The sequence below is a fragment of the Homalodisca vitripennis genome, chromosome 3 (genome assembly GCF_021130785.1).
Source record: "Homalodisca vitripennis isolate AUS2020 chromosome 3, UT_GWSS_2.1, whole genome shotgun sequence".
In the NCBI taxonomy this organism is placed as follows: domain Eukaryota; kingdom Metazoa; phylum Arthropoda; class Insecta; order Hemiptera; family Cicadellidae; genus Homalodisca; species Homalodisca vitripennis.
The window spans coordinates 121,663,772-121,691,387 of record NC_060209.1 but is presented as its reverse complement, the minus strand read 5'-3'; the positions used below and the strand labels follow the sequence as shown (position 1 = coordinate 121,691,387).

General features: G+C 35.2%; 2 protein-coding genes across 2 annotated transcripts in view; both read right to left on the bottom strand.

The window, feature by feature from the left end:
* Positions 1-6,677, bottom strand: part of LOC124357456 (beta-1,4-mannosyltransferase egh) — a 124,796-nt gene extending 118,119 nt beyond the window's left edge. Inside the window, exon 1 of the mRNA XM_046809278.1 lies at positions 6,466-6,677. The gene's annotated coding sequence lies outside the window, so the exon portion shown is untranslated. The remainder of the gene's footprint in view (positions 1-6,465) is intronic.
* A 12,331-nt stretch (positions 6,678-19,008) lies between these two features.
* Positions 19,009-25,798, bottom strand: LOC124357455 (mitochondrial inner membrane protease subunit 1). Its single transcript, XM_046809277.1, has 3 exons — positions 25,536-25,798; positions 19,522-19,722; positions 19,009-19,306 (listed from the first exon to the last, which is right to left on the bottom strand). The coding sequence occupies exons 1-3, from the start codon at positions 25,653-25,655 to the stop codon at positions 19,145-19,147; spliced, it is 483 nt and encodes a 160-aa protein (XP_046665233.1). The 5' UTR covers positions 25,656-25,798; the 3' UTR covers positions 19,009-19,144.
* Between the last annotated feature and the right edge of the window lie 1,818 nt (positions 25,799-27,616).

Genomic DNA, 27,616 nt, shown 5'->3' with positions numbered 1-27,616 from the left:
GTAACTTAAGTAACCAATCTGCAAACAACCCAGCATTCATCCATGCTTTCCTATTTGCTGTGTAGTCAACAGGTAATGACTTTACTCCAGCAAAGCATCTGAGGTTTTTTTTATTTCCCTATCACTAGAGGTTTTAACATATTCGTGCCTGTCATGTTTGACGCAAGCAAAAGAGTAATTCGTTCTTTGCTGTGTTTGCCCCCGTGACATTTTTCCTCTTTAAACTCGTAAGTCTTATCAGGGAGACACTTAAAGAACAGAGCAGTTTCGTCAGAATTGAATACGTTTTTGGGGTTATAATCTTTAATGAGATCTGGTAATGAAGCCTTCCAATCAACTACTATGTCATCGTCTACAGCTCCACTTTCTCCACAAACTTTCTTAAAAGAAATGTGCCTTTTTTTAAAATTTTCAAGCCACCCATTGCTGGCTTTAAACTCTATGTGGCCCAAAGATCTAGCAAAGTGCTCAGCTTTTTCACTTATCAATGGGCCGCCTAGAGTAATATTTTTTCTCTGCACTGTTTAAACCATATAATCATGCACTCTTCTACATCTTTAAATTCAGCATTTCTTTTCCTTTTACATTTTAAGTTACCTTCGATAGCCCTTTATTGAATTTCTTCTTTGTTTTTCAAGATCGTTGACAGCGTGCTGCAAGGAATGTTGAAGTCTGCGGCAATGTCTTTCTTTTTCCTCTTCCCTTCACCCACTAACTTTATTATCTTCAACTTGTCCCCTATATTCAAAGTTTTCACTTTTCTAGTGCTCACGTTGTCACTCATACTGTACTGTAGTCACTCACATTCACTAAACGCAAAACAGGGTTAGACCGGGAACGAGAACGTGCCACTCTATTGACTAAATGCGTGGGAACTGACTGCACACGGCACTGACATTTGGCAGACAGTTGGACAATTCAGCGACATGTCCAGACCTGTTCGGCTAGGTCTATGACCTACACAGGTTCGCTGTAAACACAGTACAGCTTCGAGTTAGCGAGGGTTGATCTGAAAATTTCGAGTTGTAGAGGTAACGTATTTAAAGACTACGACTTATCTACTAAACTTCGAGTTATAGAAGTAATTTTTCTATCACTTCGAGTTATTGAGGTAAAATTCGGGTGCAAAATTAATTCGAGTTACGCATGGTTTTTTTTTACTTAGGCAGGTTTTCTCAAGGGAAACGGAAAAAAATTCGAGTTATCAAAGAATTCGACTTTTTGAGGTTCGAGTTATCGAGAGTCGCCTATATAAATATTTTAGTTTGACAGTAAGCCCTTCATGGTTTTTGACGTAGTATTTCATTCCTACTAACTGCATAAAAATGTGCTACTAACGTAATATTACACATCTTTTATTTATTCCTGATTTATTCCGTTGTCTGCCGTAATGTTAGGCAAGAAGCATTTCTATGACAACCACGCATCACACAATTAATTCTAGCGTTTTCTACTAGATGTCAGTACTTCCTTGATCCTCTGGCATGAGTGTCCAAAAGTCCAAAGTTTGCAATCAAATTTGCATAAAATACACTTTTTAGGACTGGAATCCCAAATAAAATATCCAAATTAATATTTCACTTGCAGTAAGATATGATGTAACACTTGGAAACCTGTTTTGAACTGCTGATTCATATGGAAATAACATATATAAATACAAATACAACAGTTATCTATATAAGTCACTATCATATTGACATGCTGCTAGATAAGATAACAAATAGATAGCCTAGATATATTTACTACATATTACCCTGAGTCAACAAATAACAATATTAAGCATGCAAGAACTACTCAATAATAATAGTATAATAATAAATCATAACATAGAATAGATTGTAATACATTTAACAGATACATGTATACATAATAATGTAACAAATTTTATGCTGGTCTATTAATATTTAATTATATATAAGATTTAATTTGTAACCAAGCAATTAACTTAAAAACTATAGTTTGAGTGATGTAAATGACAAGGTTAAACCAAGCTTTCCAATGCAAAAGTGTGGAATACTATAATATTTTAAATTGATTAACTTAATAAACATTAGTCATAGATTTTATTGTATCTTAATAACTCTTTCCAAGTTTTGACAGATGGACTTGATCAATCCTTACAGTCCTGTTGGTTGACAACTGATAGTAATTAACCTCTTACCAGTTGTCTAGCATAGTCCAGGACCTGAGTACAAATCCCATCGGGGACTTGAAACTTTTTGCTCACACAAAAATAGCTAACAATTACACTTTCTTATTAATATATTAAAACTTGAACGTTATTTTTGTTAGGTATAAAAGTATAGAAAGAAAAGGAAATCATAAATACATGTGGAAATTGTTGCCAAAACTTTGGTGGCAATTAATTGTGAAGCTATCCTTTGTAGAGATCAATGTTTGAAGTGGTACATTATTAAACTTTAGATGAATATGAATGTGTTCAAAAGCAAATTTGAGGAAAACTACTTTTTGGTTGAAAAAAGAAAAATAAACGTTATAGTTTACCAAATATATCTAGTTTAAAACTTAATCTAATACTTAAGTAAGTTATTCAAAAACTATTCAAACTAAATTCTACACATCAGTTAGTGAGGGAAGTAAATGACATCATATGAACATCCCCCACACAACCTACAAAAATGAAGATCATGGCCGTTTTCTTTCAGAAAATCTTTTTTACCTGTTGACACTACAGGAAAACCATGCCCAAAGTAGCTCAAACTCTGTGGCAGCTGAGAAGAATATGTTCCTGACACAAAGTTTCTACTTGTGCAGGTAGTCATGGAAAGGATTTATTTACCTTGGCATATTAACAAATGCAAAAACCAACCTTTAAAAAGTATATGCCTGTTGATTGTGTTAAACCTGGAGGGCGTATCAAGCATGTTTTAAATGAGAAGAAGGTAAAACAAGAAATGATGGATATAGAAGACATCCTGATTGTTGTTTGTGGTTCCAATATGTTGCAGAAACGAATCACATGAAATATTGGACGGCATAAAAAGTACTCTTGACCTTTGTACTGATAACAAAGTGCTTTTAGTGGACTTACCTACAAGATACAACGATACCAGACTGGTCATGTGTGAATAGAGAAATTAAGAAAACTAATTTAGAACTAAAAACTTCAAGTGACCCTTATGATAATTTAAGGTTTGTAGAAGGGAGTACAGCTGGGAGATACATACAGGTACATACTGCACATTGTATGCATTTAAATTCAGTTCAACAGAGATGGTTGGCAATGAAAATATGTGAGACCCTTGTGACCTATCACAAAAGTATTAATGTCACCTCGATCTAGGCCTACCAAACCCAATACATACATGAATGTAATCTAGTATACTGCTTCATCCCAATGTGGGTTCGACTCAAACAATTTTTAAAGCTACAGACCAGTTATTTACTCTCCACAACAGAGAACGAATTCGAGAGTTTATTGCCTGATAGACTCAAGCCTCTTCTTGCTCATGTACCATACTTACCCATACCAACATAAGTTCGTCCTTGGAAGGACAACTACATCAGATCTTTTTATTCTTCAGGAATATTCTGTTAGCATTTTGAAGAAAAATAAAGTAGACATAATTCACATCGACCATGCAAAGGCCTTCGACAAGAATAACCATTGTATACTTTGTGCTAAGTTTGAGGGGTACAGCATCTCTGACCCGTGTAGTAACTATTTGAACGATCAAAGTCTTGCAGTGAGCAAAGGACACTCATTGTCTAAAGACCAATCCAGTCATCAAGAGTGCCACAAGCTTCTGTTTTGGGTACCCTGTTCCTCACCCTTTTCGTCCACGATCTTGTTGACAATTCAGGTTAATGCTCTGATGTTTGCTTGTAAAGGATCAAAGCAGAAGAGGACTCCTTGAACCTTCGGCATAGCCTTAGAAGTATCAGAGACATACCAGGCAAAAGAATTCCACCTTCCACCTAATGTGAAACCCAGCTTCATAGAATAGAAATATTATCTCCAAAGAAAAGTTTTAAAGTTAACTCGAGTTGTGAAGGAGGGATGTTTTTTAAGTCTGGTTTTGGCTTTACACACCACATTGATTTCATGTAAAAGAAGACCAACAAGCCTGGGATTCATCACTAGAACCATTACAGGAATGAGGAAGACAGCTGTACTAAGAGCATTATATTGCACCTTCGTTAGACAATGATTGGAGTAACGCAGTCAGGTTTCGTCCCCCTACACTGCTTGTACGGTGGTTAGAATTGAGACCTTGTGGAAAGAAGATTCATCAGGCTTCTGGATGTTCGACTGGAATTTCCATCTCAAAGTGCCTGTCCCAGACTTGGAACTGGTGCTTAGATTGCTTGCCTTGAGGCAAAGAAGCATTTGCAGATATCCTGTTTCTCTAGAAATTACTCAATGCATAATCATCTGTATAGAACTATTGATTGAGGTGGATGTCAAAAGTTTGACACAGTTCAAGATCTAGTGACCTCTTCAGTCGACGCTGTTGTGCTACATCCGGTACTTTGGGATTATACCGACCACACTAGTATGAAGAACACAAAAATAGAAATTTTATAGAAACAAACATGATAGAACGAAAAAACAACTCTTCAATTACAAAATTACAAACTTACAAGCATTTCCAGGTATTGTGATCAGTATTGTTGTCGCTGTTATCTTATCTTTCTCGAGAATCCTGATTACGGCAGGCCGCGCGGCATCACGTGATTTGCACGGTACATAATTGCCTTTCCATTACAATTCAATTTATATTTCTGATTAGCCCCTCTAGAATTTGATATTTTACTGATAGGTACTATCTCGAGGGATGTTTTTCTTTCATCGACATCAGCGCGGGGCAGCACCGAAGGTGCTGCCAAGGCCCGCGCTGATGGCCGGAGGCACTCGCATTTTGGGTGGCGGAATGTGATCAAGAATAAAAACAAGTTTTTAGTGTTTTTTTAATAAAGAGTTTAGTTTGGTAAATGATTGTTTTTGTTGAATTTTTGTGTTTGGAGAAATGTAGAGGTAAAACACGGAAGTACAACAAAGCGATGCACCAGCTGAACGGGCGGCGAGACTGCAATCACGTTATCTACTAGACGCTCGACTTTGACCTCTGTCTGAGGATGGGGAGGGGTTTGCGATAAGACAATTCCTGTTTTATATTGACGAAATATTGTTCTATGCTAATCTAGTAATCAGTAGAAACGAAATGTGAAATAACGATTCATGTCTGGGTGTGGTCGGTATAATCCCAAAGTACCCTACATCCTGTGAATTCAATAATACTCCCCTGGCATGAGCATCTGATTTGTTATAATAACGATTTTTTGGTTTTGGGTCACTCGGTAAAGCAATGAGGCATATATTATCAATGAAAACATTACTACAACATGCAGTTTTACTATACAATATAAGTAGGTTTAGATTACGTTATTGTAAATATGTTACTAACTTAGTATTATCAAAATTAAACATAACCTTTACAAGCGCTTACATTACCTGAGCTTGAATTTGGGTACTATCTAGAGGGATGGTTTTCTTTTTTTTTTTGCCAGCAGCGCGGGGTGGGGTGCCTCTAAAGCCCACTGATGGCCAGAAGCATTTCCAATCGGTACTTTCCTGGTTTTATATTACATCCTAAATCTTACATGGTCTGATGTAGGAGAAGTTGGGCTTTTGTTATCTGTCTGATGAAGATAGCTTTGCTATAGAAAAGCCTCACAAAAATAAAAAGTTAATAGTATTGGTTGGTGTGTTCTCAATGTAGTGAATAAATTAATAATACCCAATACAAGATACATTTTCAACATGTCTGACAGCATTTAAATCATTCTAATTAAAGATTCAATATTATTGATCATTAGAGTGTTGGACGCTCATTATACTACAGCCTTGTTATATTTTCTAATCGAGCATTGTCAATGTTATCATGCATGTAAAATTGGTGTTAAGCCTCCAATAATAGACTAAATAATTTCACATACCTAAGTTAATGAGGACTGAAACTCGATATTGATTTCTAAGACTAAGGGCTGATACTTAACCTACTTAGCACTCAATAAAATTATTTAGAGCCACATATTACCAAATACAGCTAGCAGAGCTAACATTGCTAGTTTGCGAGCGGTTTCAAGGCAGTTTTGTGAAAGTTCAGTGAACTATTGTATACTACCTATGTGTTAAATTTCTGTAGGCTAACTTAGAACTAAATTTTCAGTATTAAAAATGTTTTTAACTACCTCAGTTTCCCTCTGAGATGAAAAACAATTATTATTTGTATTGACTATTGTACCTTACTACCTTGAACATATCCTGTTATGACAATATACCTGTCTAAATTCATAAACCTTGCGTTAAAATATATTTTCGAAGGTACTTGGCTTAATAATAAAGGAAATAGTTCTCAGTTAAAACGTTTCTCTATACCGTATACCTATTCATAACTCGAGGGTGAGATCTAATTAGGCAGATACTGTAACTTTACATACCTTACAATAAGACGCTACGGCAGATTATCTTTACTTCACAGAAAAACAATAGAGCACGCACAACACTAAATCACGAACATAATCGATAGTATTTTACTTCACTTTACTGTTGAGAAGTGACAGAATGACAAAACTGATCTAAGGCCTACTAGCGGTGCACAACAAACGGTCGATCGCCAACTGCCACTGCCTTCTCCAAAGATTCCACCAATTGCCACAATAAAAAATGTCTCCTTAACAGTGCCTGGGTAATTAAGAAAAGTAACTACGATACTGATAGCCACAGCCTACTAAAATGTTACTTTGGAAAAAGATTACTGTAGGAGCTGATATAATTATTAATACTTTGGTTCCATGCGGCACAGTATCTAATATTGGACTGGGCACAACAGTTGGCTTGTGTAAGCTGTTGGAGTGTCAAATAAAAAGTAATAAATACTATATTATCAATATCTTAAATAGTAACAAATATTTTACATAAAAAAATGTACTGAATGTTGTTTAAAAATGTTAAATTGAGACGAGATTTTGTGTAATGACTACGCTACTTTGCTTGAGGAGCTCTTTAGTTCAAAAACTCGGCTAGTGGTTAGATTAGGATGGACAGATCTGCAGGTGTTGATTAAAATATTGTTTATGGACCTTCTTCAGTCCTCTGGTAGATTTTTTCACATCATGGCTCCCATGTAGCTGGGCTTTTTTAGTTGCTTAGGAGTAATGTAATGTAATAGAAGTTTAATACCATGCCTAGTACTGCAGTTGTAGAATTGCGTTTCATTTCTTGTTGCTGCTTGAAGCTTGATGTGGATGTAAGTGAGCGTTTCCAGGATGTAGAGGTTGATTGCAGTTAGTATTCTCATTTCTCTAAAGATTTCTCTACACGCATTCCAAGGCTGAAGATGGTTTATAGTCCTAATTGGTCTCTTCTGAATGACCAAAACTCATACGTTCTAAAGAGTTCATAAAGAGTTAAGCCACCCCAGACTGCGATAGGAGGTGTGACTCAAAGATAACAAACTATGTTACTTTATTGTGGCTGCCCTTTACTTGTTTTATCCTCCCTATTGCATACAAACCGGCACTAACCTTATTGTAGAGAGTATCAATGTGAGTTGTTCATGAGTGGCTGTTATATATTGTCACTCCTAAATAACTTGAGGGTGTTAATTCCTGTATGTCACTTAGTCTCGCGTTCTACCAACATTAGAATGGGCGGGATTCATTGTCAATGAAAATCTACGATTGTCTAAAAGAGAATGAAATGATTTTCCAAAATTAATTTAAAAGCCCAATTTTGTACAGATTGTAAAGATGGCCATCATGCCACACTTCTTCAAAAACTTGCGCCACATTAGGAAATAAAGCAGAATTGTGTTTTCAAGACCTTGTTAGATTGTTTATGATAACCTTGTAAGTAGCTGAGTTTCAGAATGTTTATGCTGACCATTTGTTTTGTTAAATAAATAGATTGACCTTCATCGAGAAACTTTTTGAATCAACGTTTCAAAAAATTTAGACATAGTAGGTAAAAGGTTAGTACGTCTGTAACTTGAGGGTGACTAGGGATTTATGAATAATGATTTCTTCAGGATTTTTCTATGCCATAAGAAGATAACAAACGTGTAGACATGTATTTTATATAATTTAAAGAATTTAAAATGCTCTTGGAGTTACATTTTTCAATACTATATTAGGCATAAGGCCGTATCGTGAAAACTTTTTCATTGGTAGGTTATGTTAAATTCTTTTTTATTTCCGATTCTGAAATAGGAAGATTCACATAATAAATTTAATGGTTTAGAATGTACTACTTCATTTCCTGCAGTGGTTGTACGTATGATTTGGATAAAATTCACTCTCGAAAAGTAAACACTTCACATTTTCTGCATCATTTTGGAAAATTTGCTAATCTTGTTAAAGTGGTAAATAATCGATGGTGTTCTTAACTCATACCTTTAAATACAACCAGGCGATTCTCAAAGCCCTACTCCCAGCGAGTTAGGTCGATAATCGTCAGGGATTGTTACATTGCTATTTGCAAACTGGGTACACTCAACACTCTCTGTTTTGGACCCCAGGTCAACTAGATATAATGAGATCGCTGATGTATTGGAAAATAAGACTTCACTAACAACGTTCATGGAATTTTAGCCGTTCTGTGGGATCCAGGAGATATGCATGTCAGTTAATCCACTCCTGGACAAAGGACAAGCTTCGTGTTAGATGGGCTACCACGTCAATCCTTAAGATGAGTTTTATTCTCTCCTTCCAGTGAGTATGCCCATGAGAGTCTTTGGAACACTGGTCACAGCACAGGTGATACCTCACAGGGAGCTCATTGGTAAGTTACAGCACTACATTAAGCTTTTTGATCGGTCTGTAATGATCTTAACCTTTCCTTTTACTCGATGGAGGGGGCAAAAGCCCATTTTTGCTGCCGTACTTAGGATTTCCCCTTTGAATGAGTTAATGTCCAATTTCCCTCCAACTCACGCGCTTTTAAGGGATTTTGAAAACTTTGAACCACAAATTCACGAAAGTCGAAGCCACGGCTGTCCTTTGAAAGGTTTGCTGGTTCATTTGAGTTATGTCCACACACGTTTTTCCGAGTTTGAAACTAAGCTCGATGAAATAATGCAACTTTCACGTTCCGTTAGTTTGATAGAATCAAATCCGTCAAAGACTTGGTAAATACGAGCACTGAACACTTACTGACATCAAACTTATTAAATTTAGAAATGAGAGCTATTCTCGGTGATGCAGGATGCTACAGAGATAGTCCATGCTTAATCTGATAACAGTGAACGTGCTTAATCTGATGATTTATATCAGAATTAATATTTGAATATCGCATACTCTCTAGACAACCATTGTATGGCATTTCTCCAAGCCATATTTAATATACATTTCAAATCGAGCCATGACTTTGGGATCGACCTATGGAATTAATAAAATAATTTTCCTTAATAAAACTTCTGGAAGTTTTGTCTATCATGGTTTTCCTCTTGGAGCTCTGCACCCTTGGCTCCAAACTTGTTTGTTTACAGCCCTCTTCAACATATAAGCTATATTTGAATAGTATCCGTCCAAAATATAAACCCATAACTTGGTTTACTTCTTCCATCCCAGGGCTCCTACCCCTCTAAACAAATATTGAATTGCGGTCTATTGGTGAATCTATAAAACCACCATTTTAAATTTTGAAGGATGTCTTCAATATACAACCTATTATACGGAATCGCTGAATATAAATTGTTTAGTGTAATAACAAACTAGTTTTAGAAATACAATATACACTTTACATCTGTATAGATGCATTGATTTTAGACGACGTACTTTATTATTCTGATATTTTATACTTTGAATTGGCACTGACTTAACCAACTTTATTTTCGTTTAAAACACAGCTTTAGTGGACATTTTATATTGTAAGATTCAAAAGGAAACTAATCCCATGTTGATATAATGTGTTTGGATTACCATTGGTGATTTTTTTAAACTATACAAGTAATATAACAAAACTTATAAATGTTACCTTAGATTTGTTTATATTTAGATGCATTAATTACCAATTAATTGTACATTGTACATAATAATACACAATCCACAACATTATTTAGTTTTAGCATATTCTGAGCAATCCTTATAGTTAAAGTAGATTAATTAATATAATTACAATCTCGTAATCCACAACAAAAAAACTGTAGATTAAATTGCATCTTAAACAGTACTCCTTCTAAAGCAAAGGTGTGTATTTCATTTCTCAAACACCAATGAATACTTTTCTGCACCTGTAACACTTGAATATTTGGTTAGCAATTTTTTCTAGGCAGTTGAAGGCACCTTGAGAGCATTTTATACTGTTGCATTTTTTGAGACGAGTTATATTGTATAATAGTTTTCTTTGTTATGTGTGTATGCCAACTCTGCAGAATGGAGTGAATACCAATACTCCGTTAGCATAAATTATAAATAATATAATATTCAACAATGTAAAAGCATTTCTTTGGTTTTGAACATCGAATGTGGACACTTTATACTGTCTACTAATACATTTTCACCCACCAGACGGGTTCAGATTTGGCTGGCTTATATTACAGACTCCAGAAAATCCTGTTAATCTGGAAGCAAGCAAAAGGTCCCTTAGGAATAAGACGTGCAATGAAGGGTCGCATCAACTTCCTGTTCTAAGTGAAAAAAGTACTCTCTCGAACTACATTTTTACAAAATTAACCCAAGGAAAGGGTTAAAGCTTTGTCATATTACCTAAACATCGAGGTTAAACTAATGGAAATGTAGCTGTTATTGATGATTTACCGTCCTACGTGGGATTTTACTTGGTGACATGGGTGTAATAAGTAATTTCTGGTTGAGATATTATCTTAGCCAATTATTTTAGTTGCATGACACAAGAAATTTTCAAGTAAACTTAAACTATCTTATGTATGTCAGATAATTGGAATGTTGTACTCCCAAAATATCATTTGCATAATCTGGCACGGATAGCCTCTTCAAACACATATAACTGTACATTTTTAAATGAAATATGTTACACTTATTAAACCCTTCAGAGCTTTTTCTAAAATTAAAAAAGGGCGTATTTTATTTTTCAGGTTATCAAGAAAAAAGGGGAAAATAATAGCATCAACTTAATTTTGGATTAGTAAATAAGTGTTTTTTTATATTTTTACTGTGTTGCTATTAGGTTTATCACATCATTCAAATTATTAAGCACCAAACCGAATACAACATATATAATATTGTGCACATTACAAGAAACTACACATAAGCCTACATCATATTCACTGCACTAATAGTGTTAGCCTTCGGTATTAATTACATGTGCTCGACAGAAACACAATAAAATAAACAAACCATCAAGAGGCAAATCATATAACAATGTACAAATGTTTAATCTACTGTTTTACTACTATTAAAGTATACACCAAGGATCGATCACCTTAAAGTTAAAGCCCTTTACTGAATACCTGATGAATACTTGGCTTCATCTGAGATTTATTTTTCTGGATATTGGAGAGACCCTTTCAGTTCTACTTTTGGAGGTGTGCTGCCGCCCTCCAGGGTTGGGGCATTTAAGGGATTTTGAAAATATTCTCTTGGCCTTCTTGCTATCTTAATGTTATTTATTCAATATGGGTAACACAATATTGACTTACTGATAATGAACACAACTATGACTATAAAGAGCTGACTACTAAGACTCATCATACTGCTGACACTGACACCCTCGTGGAGATCATTATCGGTCCAACACTGACTGCTGTCAGTGGCTGCAGTGTCCAAACATGATTTCGTATTTTTGTGTTGAGATTAAAACCTCTAAGACCAAAAATAAATTCATCACTTATAGAAATTTTAGAAAACTTAGTAAGGCAGACTCTCTTACTACTGTCTATCAGTTTCCTTAGAAATCAAATTCTGTTAATGCCATGGTTGAATCTTTTAAATTCTCTAGTTCTGCATTCGTATTATAAACTAGCCATTGTTATACAGCGTTGTCTGCAAAAAGTATCCAGTTCCATGGCTACCACAAGAAATTCTTGACTTAACAGCCTGAAGGGACTAGATGTACCGGAGGGCTCGAGATGTGGATGAGATGATTATTATATCGTCGGCTTTGCAACCAGATGGAACAGAAATTAAAAAATAGATATATGAATTCAATATTTGCTAATAAGCATCAATCTTCACTTGACCTTTAGTGCAGAATCAAAAATCTTGTTTTGGAAAACAATAATCTCCTGTCAGCCTTGAGATTCTGTTGAATGATATAAATTATTTTCTTTCATTTTTGTATTCAGATGACTCTTCTGTAAACAGCCCCAACTGAACAATAATCAATACCTCAATCTGTTCAGTTTGATTTAAAAACTGTCTTTTAGCTCGATGTTGTAAAATATATCTGTAAAATCCAAAATAATGCAACTGGATCTGTAAACATACCTATTACTTTTGTAAAACGAATTCTATTTGCTATTCTACCGATTATCACAATGATTGTTAACATGTTGACTTCTGATGCGTTTCCAAATTCATGTTGAAGTGCACTTAACAAGATCCCTCCCCCAAATGTTCCACAAGATTATAGACTAATTAGTATGCTTCCACACCTTCTAAATGTTTGGAACGCATTGTGCATTCTCAAATTATGGACTTTCTGTTCTCTACCAATACAATCAATGCATTTCAATTCGAATTCTGTAAGCATCACAGCACTGAGACAACACTCTCTTGAGAATCACTGACAACATTCGATTAGCCATGGACTGCAGTCAATGCACAATTTCGACTGTTTGATTCCTCAAAAGTTTTTGACACGTTGCTTTTTGTCAAGATAAAAAATATTGGTTCTTATAGTTCCGCAATTATCTTGGATGGGATCTTACCTGGGTGGAAACAGTGTGTGTTACACCCGATGGCCATCTGACTGGAGAGCTGTTGTTTGTGATGTGTCTCCGGGGTCTATATTAGGCCTATTACTGTTTACATAAATAACATTAGTAAACAATATAATCGTTTTCACTGTTACGTTAATCATCTACATATACATACCCAATGTAAAGTTACTGACGTTAATGAGACTGTTAAAAAATCAATGAAGACATTGAATGTATTGTACAGTGGACAATCATAGCCTCAAACCAGTGGTTAATTTCAGTGGGAACGCAAGGGAACGCTTTTAAAACTACGAGTACAAGTTTTAGTTAAAAAAAATTGTAGGTAGGATCAATATTATGCTATGCTTTGTTTGCGAGTGACTCGTAAGCAGATAGTAAGCGCCCGTACAAGCAGTTGTGAGCGGTGCTGTGATGAGTCTTGCACGGAATCAGGCAGGAGGAAGGTGACGGGTGAGTCATCCTAGTTCGCGCATGCGCGGCTGCGCCTCTCAATAACAAAGCAATACCCACCCCACCCGCTTCCTTTCCCCATCCATTCCTTCACCGCGCCACCGCCCCAGTGATCACAAGTCACAAGTGTGTTGACTAGTTGACTTGACCTTGGTGTGTTTCGCGTTTAAGTTACAAGTTGCATCGCATCCCATCACGCTTAAGTTCGTTTTTGAGGTGCAGGTCGTTGATTGTGTTCGTGTTTATGCTTATTAGTGCTGGTGCAGCTAAATAGTTTCCTAATTGACTATGACTACCAGAAAAATTGTTGATTTCTTTAAACCTAACCCTAAGAAACAAAAAGGTTATGCGAATAATGAGAACTGCAGTTCGGAAGCATTGACTACAACTTCAATTGTTGATCAAGATAAAAAAGAAGACGCAATCGGGATCAATGAGGATAATTGCGATTACCATTCCCCTTCGACTTCCTCGTCGGTCAAAATAGTATCCAGGTTGGTGGGTTTGGGATCTGATGCAGACGAAGCTAAGGTTAGTAATGAAAATAATGATTTTGTTAATAGGGGTGAACAGCCAGTTTGTTGGTCTGAAGAACAAATTGTTGAATTTAAAGCTAAAAATCCATGGTTAATTGTGAACAGAGAACTAGGTTGCAACGTTTGCCGTAGTGTGAGTACTCTAGGTGCAGAGAAAACGAAGGGCCTAAAGATTAGCGAAGAGTGGGTTTTAGGAACTGTTACCGCTTATGGAAACAATAAAAAGACCAGCAATCCTCTCTTAGGAAAAAGATATTTTTACGCCGTGGGTCTCGAGCTCATTCTTTAGCTGAAAAAATACTCATTGAAGCCAAGAAAGATACAATGAAAAAAGCTGTTGCTTCTATGCATAAAGAGCAGCAGATTGTAACTGAGCGCATTTTCCGCACGGCTTATAAGCAAGCTAAACTAAATAGGCCATTTTTTGAGTTTGAAACTGAAATTGATCTTCAAATAATGAATGGCTTAGATATGGGGCGAATCCTACATTCAAATGTTGCTTGCTCCAATATAATTCATCATATTTCTGATGAAATGAAATCAGACTTGATAAATGGCCTAATCAAGTCAGACTCTAAATTTTCCCTGCTTTTGGATGAAGCCACTTCAGTTTCAAACAAAAATGCTTTGGTGGTTTATATCAGAACTGTTCTAAAGGGAATGCAAAACCCTATGACAGTGTTCTTAACACTTTTTGAGCTAAATAGCACAACATCAGCTGGTATATTACAAGAACTTTTAAATCAGTTACAAGCATTAGGTCTAAGCTTTGAATTCATGAAAGACCATATGATTGCTCTAACTTGTGATGGTGCTTCAGTGCTACTAGGCAAGAAATCTGGCCTTGCTATACAGCTTACTGAAACGTTCCCCAACTTGTTCATTTGGCATTGTTTGAACCATCGTTTAGAGCTTGCCGTGCACGATTCCATAGAAGAAGTAGCTGGAATCAATCATTTTAAGATATTCATGGATAAAATTAGAAACATGTTTAGTTGTTCACCGAAAAACAGCAGGGAGTTGGCAGAAGTTGCTAAAGGACTAGAGGAGCAAATGTTGAAAATCGGCCGTGTTTTAGATACTCGTTGGGTAGCCTCCAGCTTAATGGCGGTGAAAGCAGTTTGGACAGATTTTAAAGCTTTGTACAATCATTTCATTGAAGCATCTGAAGACAAACAAAGGGACTCGAAGCAACGTTCAACTTACAAAGGGCTTTGTAGTACATTATCTTCTACAACTTTTGTACACAGCCTGGCATTGATGTTCGATGCTCTAGAAGAGTTATCGGATTTGTCCTTACAGCTTCAAAAATCAAGCCTCAACCTTATCCAAGCCCACAGTGATGTAATACTGTTAATCAAAGTGTTTGAAAACCGAGTTGAAAACATGGGTAGACGTTCAGTGGAAGCTAAAATTGCTATTGACGATTTGATGTTTCAAGATGTTAAACTTTGTGTAAGATCCAAGATACCCAGTATTCCAGAAAAACAGTTCTATCGGAGCCTCGCTAACAACTTGACTTCAAGGTTGCTATCATCATCTTCAAATGCGGCTGAACACTACACCAAAATCATGAATGACATCAAAGTGATCCACCCCATGTATTGGCCAAAAGACTTATCCATCACCTACGGAGAATGTGAGATCCAGCGAATCTGCGATAGATTTAAGATTAGCAGCTCTCAGGATATAATTAGAGACTTCAGACACTTCAAGCAGGGACTGAAGCCTATGTTAAGTGGAGAGAAACCTACTATTCTAGAGCAACCGCCGTCGTTTAAGAAACTGATTTCCATCATAAATAGTATTGCAGTGTCTAGTGCTGAATGTGAACGTGGGTTTTCTGCAATGAATCTAATTATGTCTCCTCTTAGATCTTCACTCTACATTAGCACTGTTAGCGATTTATTGCGGATCAGGCTCCTAGGACCTCCTGTGGCTAGATACAATCCCAAGCGACACGTCAAAACCTGGCTGGCGAAGGGACACCATTCTGCACTTGACACCAAGTCAAAACAACGAGGGCAGAAAACTTACCATGAAGACAGCATTGCATTGTGGGAACTTTTTTCCTAAATCTGTTTTTTAAATATCTTTTAGAATTTCAGAACATTAAGTTTTCATTAAAATAACTAGCCTATGCCTAACTTATAGTTGTGTTCTGAACTCAAGTTTCTGAGTTCTTTTTTGTACTTACAGTTAGTTTTGTGTATTGTTGTTTTGTTTCTTTTGTAGTTTTCACTTTAAAATATTAACAAACAACTAAAACTAAGTTTACCAACAGTCTTGGCATTGCCTTACAATATTATACTACAAATCCGTACATATTTGTTATAATAACTAATAAGCAAATAAAATAATCAACCTTAACTTTTTAAAACTACACTAAATTTTAAAAAAATGAAACCGTGTTACTCCACTCTGTGTGTCATTTATTATGTGTGTAATTAAACGCTTCCTTTTCCTTTCCAAGTATTTTGAATATATTAATATTGTTTTGTACCCATAAGGTATGCAATTTTTTTGTAAAATATGCAAACTTGTAAAAAAGCTGTTATATTAACAAACATCCATTTACATATTAATATATATTATTATTACTACTGTAATGTGTATAAATCAAAACTGTGAATAAGGCTCAATTTGTTTTTATTTTACCATTCATTAAAAAATTAATATTGGCGAGCTTCATTGATTCAAACAAAATGGTCAATGAAATCAAACCAAATATTTCTGGGAAATTTAAAGTAGGCAACAAGGTGTTAATGGAGTAGAGTAGAGTAGAGAGTAAACTCAATAATTTAAATTCATGTTTTTATTTTCGTACATCCTAATCAAGCACCTTAAAGAAAATAAACAGCATTAAAATATCACTTGGTATTTTATAAAAATGAATGTATTATTATGTCTGGGTGGCCTAAAAACAAAGGTTTACAGTTATAATTTTCAAAAGTTTTCCTGGGTGAGGGCCCCCCTCCTTCCTGGGGTGTATTCCATACCCACCGGTCTGAGCTTCCCGCTTTAAGAGTTCCCACACATAAAATTTTAGAAATTAAGCACTGCCTCAAACTTAACTCGGACCAAACTAAACCTATACTAATTGGACACTATCTTTTACTAAACTCTTCAAATAAAACAATACTGTAAATTACAGTTAATAGAACAATTCTACCTTACTTCGACAATGAGAAAAGCTGACTGATTATAAACAACACTCTTGGATGGACTGACACAGTGATTAATGCATGTAACAGGATATTTGCAGGGATATATAAATTTAAGAGAATACAGGCATTCTACCGTTTCATGTAAAACTTTCACTAGTCATTAATATTTTCACATTTTAACTTTTGTAGCGCTGTTACCAACATGAATGTACTACTAAGTGACAGACTACAACGAACTCAGAATTATTGCTTAACGTTTTATCTTTAATTTACTGTGGGACACACCTTTCTCCTTACTATATAGAACTGAATATACTTAAACTATCATACCGAAGACAAATGTGAATTGCATCACTGTTACATATGATACTGTTGATCGATTTATCTCAATACCTTGCACATGACTTTGAATATGTTACTGTGAGAAGCTTAAGGAATACTCGCTCTGGCTCTTCTCTCTGCTAATTCCTCATCATTGAGTGACGGTTTTCAAAAAATCTCTTACTGTTGCTGTTTTTTTTAAATCTGAAATGCCCTTTCTTATTGCATTTGCGCAATAGGCAGCTGTTCAGGTTTTTTATGGCGCTGAGAAAGCATTTACTGCAACGGATGACCGTGGTGGGGGTGTTGCAGGCGGCAATCGTGATCTGGAGTGATGTATGGAAACATATAAGTAAAATTGGTAATAATTTGTATATATTTCTATGAAACATGTAAACATTACCTTTTTATTCTTTGATAATATAATTATACGCAAGTTTAGTTGTACATTTAGAAGCCATTATTATTTATAGGAATTTTTTAAAGTTTTAATTGGCTCTATATACTTTTTTCCTTTTTTAACCAACAATTTGACCACTCCATAAGGTTTAAATTTTGTTTAATGTTTTATTTATTTTAACATGTAACATAATCCTTTACAGGGTTAACTCTAATGTGACAACTGATAATATTTTCACCAATGACTTAACAGAATGCAACTGCACAGCTATGAATAAGAAAACCGTAAGAAAGCCCCCCTGAGAGCAGTGTGTTTATTTAGAGGATAGCCTTGGCATCTCCCTGGTCAGCCACCTCCACACACAGACCTCAGTGAAATTTTGGGAAGTATCTTCAGGAATATTTGTTATTTTTTGAAGAAAAAAAAAAAAAAAAAAAATGGTATAATATATGTAATTTTATAAAAAGGGATCTCTGATCTTACTTTTATTTAAAGCTTGTTCAAGGTTATTAAACTAGTATAAGAGTTGGTGTAAGTAGTATTTGTCGTTCAGTGTACCAGGTTTTTGCAGTGACATGTTGGTGCCTATTCTAACCAATCTGGATTTGTTATTTGCTGGAGCTTCTATGATGTGAAACTTATTCTGTTGTCAGCTCAGACTTTGATGACTCAATCTACATACATTAATTACTTTTTAATTTTTGTGTATGCTTAACCTTATACTTTTTGACAACTAAAAGAGGATAGATTTCGATCCTCCAAATATATTGTTTTAGTTTTGTAACATATATTGATGGCAAATTTCCAGAAACCTTTCACAAATATCACAATTCTAAATACCGTTTTCCTTAAAATATGATTAATAATTCAATATGTAAAAATTTTTAGATTAAATTATTGCTGAATAATGCCTAAAGAATGCCCAATCTTGTAAATTAAATATTACATTTGGTCAATAATTCAGGAAAATGGTCATTTATGTTGGACCAAATTATGAGGATACTAAGCCAATTGATTAACAAACCAACTTACTTAATATAGAGGGGAAATAAATTTAAAATGTATAGAGAATCTCAGAACAATCTCCAAACAAAAAAAACTTTATCACTACCAAATTCTTCTTTGGGACCTTGATCTCTAAATCCTGAATACAACCATGAAAGGGGATATACCTCAACATTATTTACATCAAACTGGACAAGAAATCCCTTTTTCAAACACTTCTGGTTAACAGGAAATTTACAGTGAGCTTTAGAGATAGAATTTAACATTTTAATAAAACTCAAATTTAAATCACAATATGCATAACAAAACATTTCTGTGCATCTATTTCGTATCAATTCTACAGATCTACAATAAATTATTTTACATGACCCTGTAGCACAGTTATGCCTCGTTGTGTTCTGTGAGCAGCGCAAGGTGAGAGAATGGCCAGATGATGCAGAGGACACGACCACGTAGTAGACCAACTGGAACAGGGCCGTAGTTGCGTGAGTCAGACGAATTATTGCGGTTATCACCTTCTAGCCACACATGTCCTCGAGGAACCTAAGTTATAAAAAAATTTTTAAACTAAGTAATATAATATGCCAAGATTCTCTCAATATAGCTCTTAACTATTTGAAAAATACTGTCAGCAGCAAAATACTTTGAAAAAAACCAGAGGAAAGATTATTAACTTCAATTAATAGAGACAATTGTTCTTAAAATAAAATAAATAAATAATTTAAATAAAAAATAATTTAAATAAAATGAAAACTTACAACGACTTGACTTATGAAACCAGGACACATTTTGTCCCCTTCAACTCCTGTCACTCTCTTGCAAATAAACTGCTTTGGATTTGTTGGAGATCTTGCTACCACAATGTCTCCTTTTTTTATATTATTCAGTTTTGGACTCACATGTTCTGTTAAAATTGTGTCATTTGTGAATAGAGTTGGTTCCATCGAAGGTCCTGAGCACTATAACAGCAACGAAATTATATCGAACAGTATTAAAGAAAAATCCAGAGATCAGTAACTAAAGAAAATGAATGCTATGGGCATTTTTTAAATTACATTCTAAATAATCTCTGAGATAAATGATATTCACTGAAAAATGTTCCAATCTCCTGATCAATTTTAGATTTAATTTAAAAGAGCAGTTTTTTGGGGCCCTCAAGTCAGAAAATGAAACAGTTTTTCATAAATACCTGTGAAATAACTCAAAATATAATGGCCAAAAATTTCTCTCTAATATTTCATGATATTTAATTGAATAACTCCCAATCATTTACGTAAAACTGAACTACGAGGGCTATTCAAAAAGTAAAAGACTTTTGAAATAAAAAAAAATAACCAACTGAAATAAGAACATTTTGTTGTATACATTTAAAAAGGTTACACTCTTAAGCTATTTTTCAATGCAATCTCCGTTCAAACTGAGACATTTATCATAACATGACATAATTTTTTTGATTCCAGCTTTGTAGAAATCTGCTGCCTGGCTTAAATACTAATTAACACCAGCGTGAAGTTCAGCATCACTATCGAAGCGCTGTGTTGCAAGCCAGATCTTCATCGCTGGAAAGAGGTGGTAGTCGCTTGGTGCCAGGTCTGGGCTATAAGACGGATGATCAAACACTTTCCAAATAAAAATCATCTAAGACTTGTGTATGGAGACATGCATTGTCATGGATAAACAACATTTTTGAGCTAAATTTTCCCCTACACTTGTTTTGCATCACTTGCTGTAGTTTCTGCAATGTTTCAAAGTACCTCTCCCCATTGATTGTTGATCCTCGTTCAAGAAAATCAACCATAATCACACCCTTAGAATCTCAAAAAACAGTTGCCATAATCTTTCTCGCTGACAGAGTTTGGTGACATTTTCTTGGTTTTGTTGGAAAATGTGTATGCCCCCATTCCATAGACTGCATTTTTGTTTCACAATTGACATATTCCACCCATGTTTCAACACCAGTATTGATACGATCGAGAAGTTCGTTACCATGTTTGTCGTATTCATAAGGAAACATAACGATGTAGTAAATCTTTCTTTTTTGTGATCTGTCATAAGGATTTTTGGAACCCACCTGGCACAAAATTTGTGTATCCAAGTTTCCTTACAACAATTTCATGAAGCAAACTTCGTGAAATTTGCAGGTATATATTACAAGAGTTCAGTCATTGTGAAACAGCGATTGTCACAACTTTTTCATAGATTTTCAACATCAAATCTTCAGTCACTGCGCTAAACTGACCGCAACGACTATCGTCAAGAACATTGGTGCAACCATTTTAAAGTTAATACACCAAATTGCAAACAAATTGTCTCCTGTTTGCTCTTAAGTACAACTTAATGTACTCGCTCAATGTTTTCATCACTGGTTACAGTTGTAGGTTGTCCACTATGAGGGTTCCCACTGTGGGGAGGACTGGAGAATAGGCCTCAAAGTATTCCCCCTGCTTGGCGTAAGAGGCTTGCCTAAAGGGGAGCCCAGAACTGGGTCTTTATCTGTAGCCCGCGGTATTTCTTCTGGACATTGGCCTTTTCTCTCTCTCATCTATCTATCACCCAACTATCAAACTCCCTACCCCTTTTATCTTATTTCCTCCTCTGAGGGACGCCATGTTGCTCTCCACATGGGCAAGACAGGAACCTAGGCCAGAGTCCTAGCTGGTGATTGAGGAAGACACGGTCTGCGGGCCACCAGATCCAACACGTCTCTTTGCTGTGGGTCTATCCCAGGTGAACTGTGGTTTGTGAAGTAGCGCATCCCAAACTAGGGGAAACACCTGGCTGTCTCTGATCAAGCAGGAGACTGCGTTGGTGATCTGTGGTTGAAAGTCGACTGAACCCTCAGGATCTTTATGTGGTTGGTCACCTGTGAAGTTGAAGAGGGGAATGGATGACCGAATCCCCAAGGTCTTCCTATGGACTGCGGAGGAGCAGGAGGCGGATGCTGGCGTCGGGTGGCCCCTGGTTGTTTGGTTGCTGCCTCGGTTGTGATTCAAGAACGCAATCCCTCACCTGAATCAGGGGGTAAATTACCCATGTTTCTAATGGAAGGTAAAAAAGACCATACCAGGGCTGGGAGGTTTTCAGATGACAGAGGAGGAGCTAAATAAGCTCCAAAAAAGAGAAGACTCCACCAGAGGAAGTGATAAAAGCTGCAGAGGTATATTTGTGATAATATCCTCTATAAACTGTTATTCTTGAGAAAAACTGCTAGTTTTTAAGATATTCAAAGTTTAAAAGGCCATCATTTTGAAAATACTAAAGACAATTTCATGATTACTTGTTCGGTAATTGGCCTTGTTATCTTAATATCTTATAAACTTTTGAACTAAATTTCGTATAACAAACTTATTAGTTTTTAAAATATTAATTTTTTCTAAGGGTACGCATATAGACAAACAGATAGGAAACTAAGGATCACAGACCCATGTTCATATGGTGAAATATTTTTGTCTTGACCTGAGCAATAAAGTGGTTAACCTGTGTCCAGAGAGTTGTGGGACACCCTATATAAATTGCAAACCAGCACGGAGTGTTTATTTCTCGCAACTAACGGTAGCGTACCAGCACGTTCTGTGTCTACTGGTACTAGAAGAGTTAATTTACCTCCAATAAAATTAATTCAACCAAAAGCAATACTTTAAGATAGGCTGGTTGGCACTCGGGTAGGTCCTACAGTATGGTAAGTTACATTAGGTGAGGTTTATTAGTGTATTTTTTGTATTCGCAGCCCTCTTATATTCGTCACATGCGCTGATATTTCTTCTATTATATTCATCCCCCCACCCAGAATCTGATTCCCTCCCAGACCCAAGTATATTTAATGTACTGGATTAAATATCAAGTATGTTGGGTATTGGGCTGCAGTATAAAAAGCAGTCACCACCATGATTGAATCATGATTTTCGATTCATAGATATTCATGAGTATTGAATCCTCGATATTCATTACTATAAAAAAACTACTGAATACAAAATTTCAAACCAAATTATGTAATTTAATAGGTATTTCAGATAACAATATATATTCCTGCTGGTTTTGTCGTAAAAATTCATACAATGATAAATAAAAATCTATCTAGGCTATCCTATGTATATTTATAAAATGATAGAAAAAAAATCAAATGTAACATTTATTTACTTTTTACTATTTTCAAAGATAAACGTGACTGACTCCTTGTAATTGCAGTATAATAAGGGGCCACCAGCACAATGGGATTATGATTATCGAATGATTCAAATCATCCATATTCATGACTATCCAAACGACCTAAGCAAACTGTCCAAAGACTAAAAACAAAATGTCGGACAAAATAACACAATATATATTTCAAAGAACAATATGGTTTTCAATCTTAGAAATTAACAAATAAATATTAATATAATTTACAAATAATAATATAATATATAATTAAAGGAGTAAGGTTATTATCTTGTAACCATTAAAAACATTGCTCAGTGTTTATAAAATTATTTTGAGTCAATATCTGCATATTCATCGCCATTGTGTCTATTGTCACTTTAGTCTTCTTCTCCTACATAGATAAAATAACAACAGCTGGTAATGACGTGACTAGCAACAGCTGGTCACTTTGTCTAAATAAAGAAAGCTAAATTTCGTATATGACAATATCGATATTTAAGATCGATAATCATAATCCAATTGTGTTGGTGACCATTTATTATACTGTAGCCCTCCTTGTGATCAAAGGAACAAGTATATCACTATTATACTTGCGGCCACTACTCAAATACCAAACACATGATTTTAATTTGAACTGATTAGGAACAATAATGTTGAATTGAATTACATTATAGGTAAGGCTTTTAAATTGTATTATAGTGAAGCTCTGTTTTTATATGTAAAAGAAATTAATGTATTTAGGATTATATAAAAAAACTAAACTTTATTTATACTATGTTTGAACAGGGTAGTAGTGTTACTGATTTTTTATTTCACTGAAAGATGGCAAATGTCCGGAAAAATCCTGTTTCCTTCAAAATCACATGTTTGGGATAGGGTACGATAAGCGGACCCGGTTTTTTATATTGAAGAATGTAATCATCGATACCTAATATTCGCATCTCAAATCCTAGACTATTAATCGATATAAATGTATCTATAGTCCTCAATAACAATCATATGTTTTAAATTTAAATAAGAATTTAATATTTACAGTGATCAAACAAATTATTATAACCAAAATTATGAAAAATGAAGACGACCATACTTGCTCCTCTCGCAGTTACAGTTGTTTATTTCCCACAATGGGGTTTTCAGTACGAGTCCAAAACGTTGAAGCCACTAAAATATGTCTTATCATTTCAAAGCAGTGTCGTGTAGTTTTCTAAAATTGACTGCCATTTTTAATAATAAATGTTACTTAGCCTATATGTAAAATTGAAATATTACTGTGTACGTGTATTATTTGAAAGTGTTTACAGCTGTTGATATAGGTTTTTTAAGTTAATTGTTCAAAATATTTAATCAGTATCGATTGATTATATCGATGGTTGTGATTAAGTAATATTGTTTGCCAATTTCGATATAAAAAACCGTGTCCGCTTATCGTACCCTACCCACATGTTCAGTTGATGTCACAAGAAACTCAGTAGAAAAATGATTTTACTTTATTTAATTAAATTAGTTTTCAACAATATTACTGTGGTAAATAGGCTAGAAAAACAGCTGGCAATGATTAATTACGTATACCCTATAGGTCAAATTTTTTGTTTTCGATAGTTTAGATTTTTGTAATGGATGATGATAATTGATTTAGTTGATTCGATTGTGTTGGTATAACAGTATAACATAGGCTATTACACTGCAGCCAGGTGTTAGGATTTAGGTTATGATTACTTATTGGGTATCAATTTACAATAACGTGACCATGGAAAGGTATGTTCATTTTTTTTTCCTGAAAACTACAATTTTTCCTGAAAACAATAGTGAAGAAAAAATTCGTCGGCAACGAAAATCAAAGGAGTTACGATTTTTTGAAATCCTCTGAAAACTCTGTTTTTGACAGTACCTCTGGCAATTTTACTGAAATGATGACGTTAATCCTGTCAACGATGCCTGCCCGCTGCGCAGTGCTGCGCACTGCTTGCTCTTTTAGAAAAAAAAATTAACTCGAGCTTGCAAAAGTCGAATCCCAGATCACGTGATGCCCCTGATCCTTAACCCTCCAAGTGTTGTTCGACAAAATTTTGTCAGTTATTTTCCATCCTTAATGCAATAATGCCCGAAAGGCATCAATATAATACAATGATATACTTTCCCCCCAGTTTATATGCACCTGTGATAATAATACTTGGCTATAAATGCCCAACCCATGAAAAAAAGTCCATTTTTCATGGTCACGGTATTGTAAATAAATACCACTTATTGTTCAGTACTATTTTATATTGTCATCACTAAAATTCTTGATGATAATTACTGTTTACACATAGTCAGTACTATTTTAAATGTGATTTTAGACGGTGCCCTGAATTTTATATTTACCAAGTATTATGACTGGACAAGCATTAATTTTTATTATTGTAGGTTAGTAAGAATTAAAAGTTACAGACATCTACTTTGTAAGACAAGTTGGTGAACAAAATAAAATAATCTTAACCTAGATCAGGATTGATATCACTCCCTGTATTACTCTAAGTATAGTGGTTGTTTAAACATGGCTGTACAAATTCAATTGATTTATTTTTTTAAATACATGTTTTATGCTAGGCATATGCCTATAATCCAATAATTTACATAAACAAAATAACCTTACAATGACAAAATCTCCAAGGTGTTCAAGAACAACATGGATAATGCATCCATATCTCACGGTTCCAAGAATAAATTGGCCGCACTTCTTAGAAACTCGTTTCAGTAATTCGTTAAACACCATCAAATCTAATTTCTACGTTTCTCATAATAAGCATTTTATAGGACTAATATACATAACATCAATCAACAGATGTTAACTTGATACATTTGGATCATTTCACTATTCCACTGTTCTAGTCATGAATCATGAGCCATGGCTGTCCAGTCCATTGACCTATGGTCCTATCCACGAAAGTCCGTTGTTCCCTTCACAAACGAGACAAAAAAGACATCATGGACAACTAAAGGACGATCTCACTGGTGCCAACCTTCTCGAAGATTATCGAGAGAGTCGTGTTTAACAGGTTGCTACAACTCTATCAGTAAGCTCACAACAGGCTATCAACACGGGTTCAAAAAAAGCAAGTCGACCATCACAGTACTTGTAGACCTTATCGAAGATATTATAGATAACCTTGAAAATGGTAACAATGCCACCGGAATCTTCATTGACATGAGCAAACCATTCGACTGCTTAAGCCAAGCCACGAGCTCGGTTACCTCAGCAACAACGAAATCGTCAAGGTAAGATCCACATATCTCTAGAGATGTGCCACAAGAGTCGGTCATGGGACCAGTTATTTTTACCTTTTTTACTACTTCCCAGCCCACGTCAGCCCCTACGGGTGATGCTACATGTACGCCGACGACTCTGTGATACTTTCGTCCAACAAGTCCATTGAAAACTTGAACATTGAATCGTATGTAGCAATAAATCTTGCGATCGACTTATGCTCAAATAATGACAGTATTCAATCACGAAAAAACAAAGCAGTTGATTTGGGGAGCCCACAAAAATTATGTTTCTGGATTGCCAGGTCTGCAAACTGAGAATTCCATTAAACAACTTCGAGTTTCAATAGTTGACAATCTGTCTTGGTCCTCCCACATTGAAGAACTCTGCTTAAAGTTCAGTTCTGCTCTTTTCGCCATAAGAAGATCAATGGCTATTGGAACTAAAGAAACAGCACTAACCGCTTACTACGCGCTTTTTGACAGCAAGATGAGATATGCCATAGTATTGTGGGGTGGCTCATCTTGTGCTAGTCTGGATCGAGTTTTGGTGCTCCAGAAAAGAGCGGTGAGAATCAAGGCAGATATGGGGGCGAGCGACAGTTGTAGAGGGGCTTTTATTGAATGGGGAATAATAACAGTGGTGGCTGCTTACATTCTCGATGTGGTCATCTCTTCTTGCTCAAGGGGGCTCACTCAAAACGCCCAGATACACGATCACAAGACTAGATTCGCCAAAAACTTCAACCTTCCATACCACAGAAGAACACTTTTCGAAAATAAAAGTTCTCTCCCTTCCTCCCGCCCCTCACTCTTGTTGTAGCCACACAGATTAGCTATTGACACACAAGGTCTCATTTAACACTTTTATGCACACTTGTTTGTTTTTGCGTTTCTTTTTTCCTCTCTATTGAATTGTTTGGAATCTTGTGAATGCCTCACTGGTCTCAGATTGCACTAGTTTTTGTATTCATTTATGTATGTAAGGATAGGTACATAACTTTATAGATTTGTTAAGTCTATATAAAATATTGTTGATTAATTTTAGCTTTTAATATTTAAAATTAGCAGTTAGTGGATCAAACCGAAAAAGTACAAAAATTCCGTTAGCAAGTGTACGAATTTGCCGCGGTGTCATTGTTACAAAGACCTTCATAAATTTATATCCTTTAATGCATTAAATCATTAAAAATGCTTCATACGCTTAAAGTAGATATTATACTTTTGTTTAATTAGTTATTATTTTAGTTGCATGTAAATATATATGGAAAATGTTACGATGAAAGTATAGAAGTCCTACTGCTACGGATACAAATATATTATGCCAATAATGTATAAACCTATCTATCTTATACAATTTTTTGAAGTCTTCCATTATCACTCAATAGGTTTAATTCTAGAGAGCACATCAACTTAATTTCAGATTTGTAAATTTACTATGGCCCCGACAGTACCACCATATTAAGAATA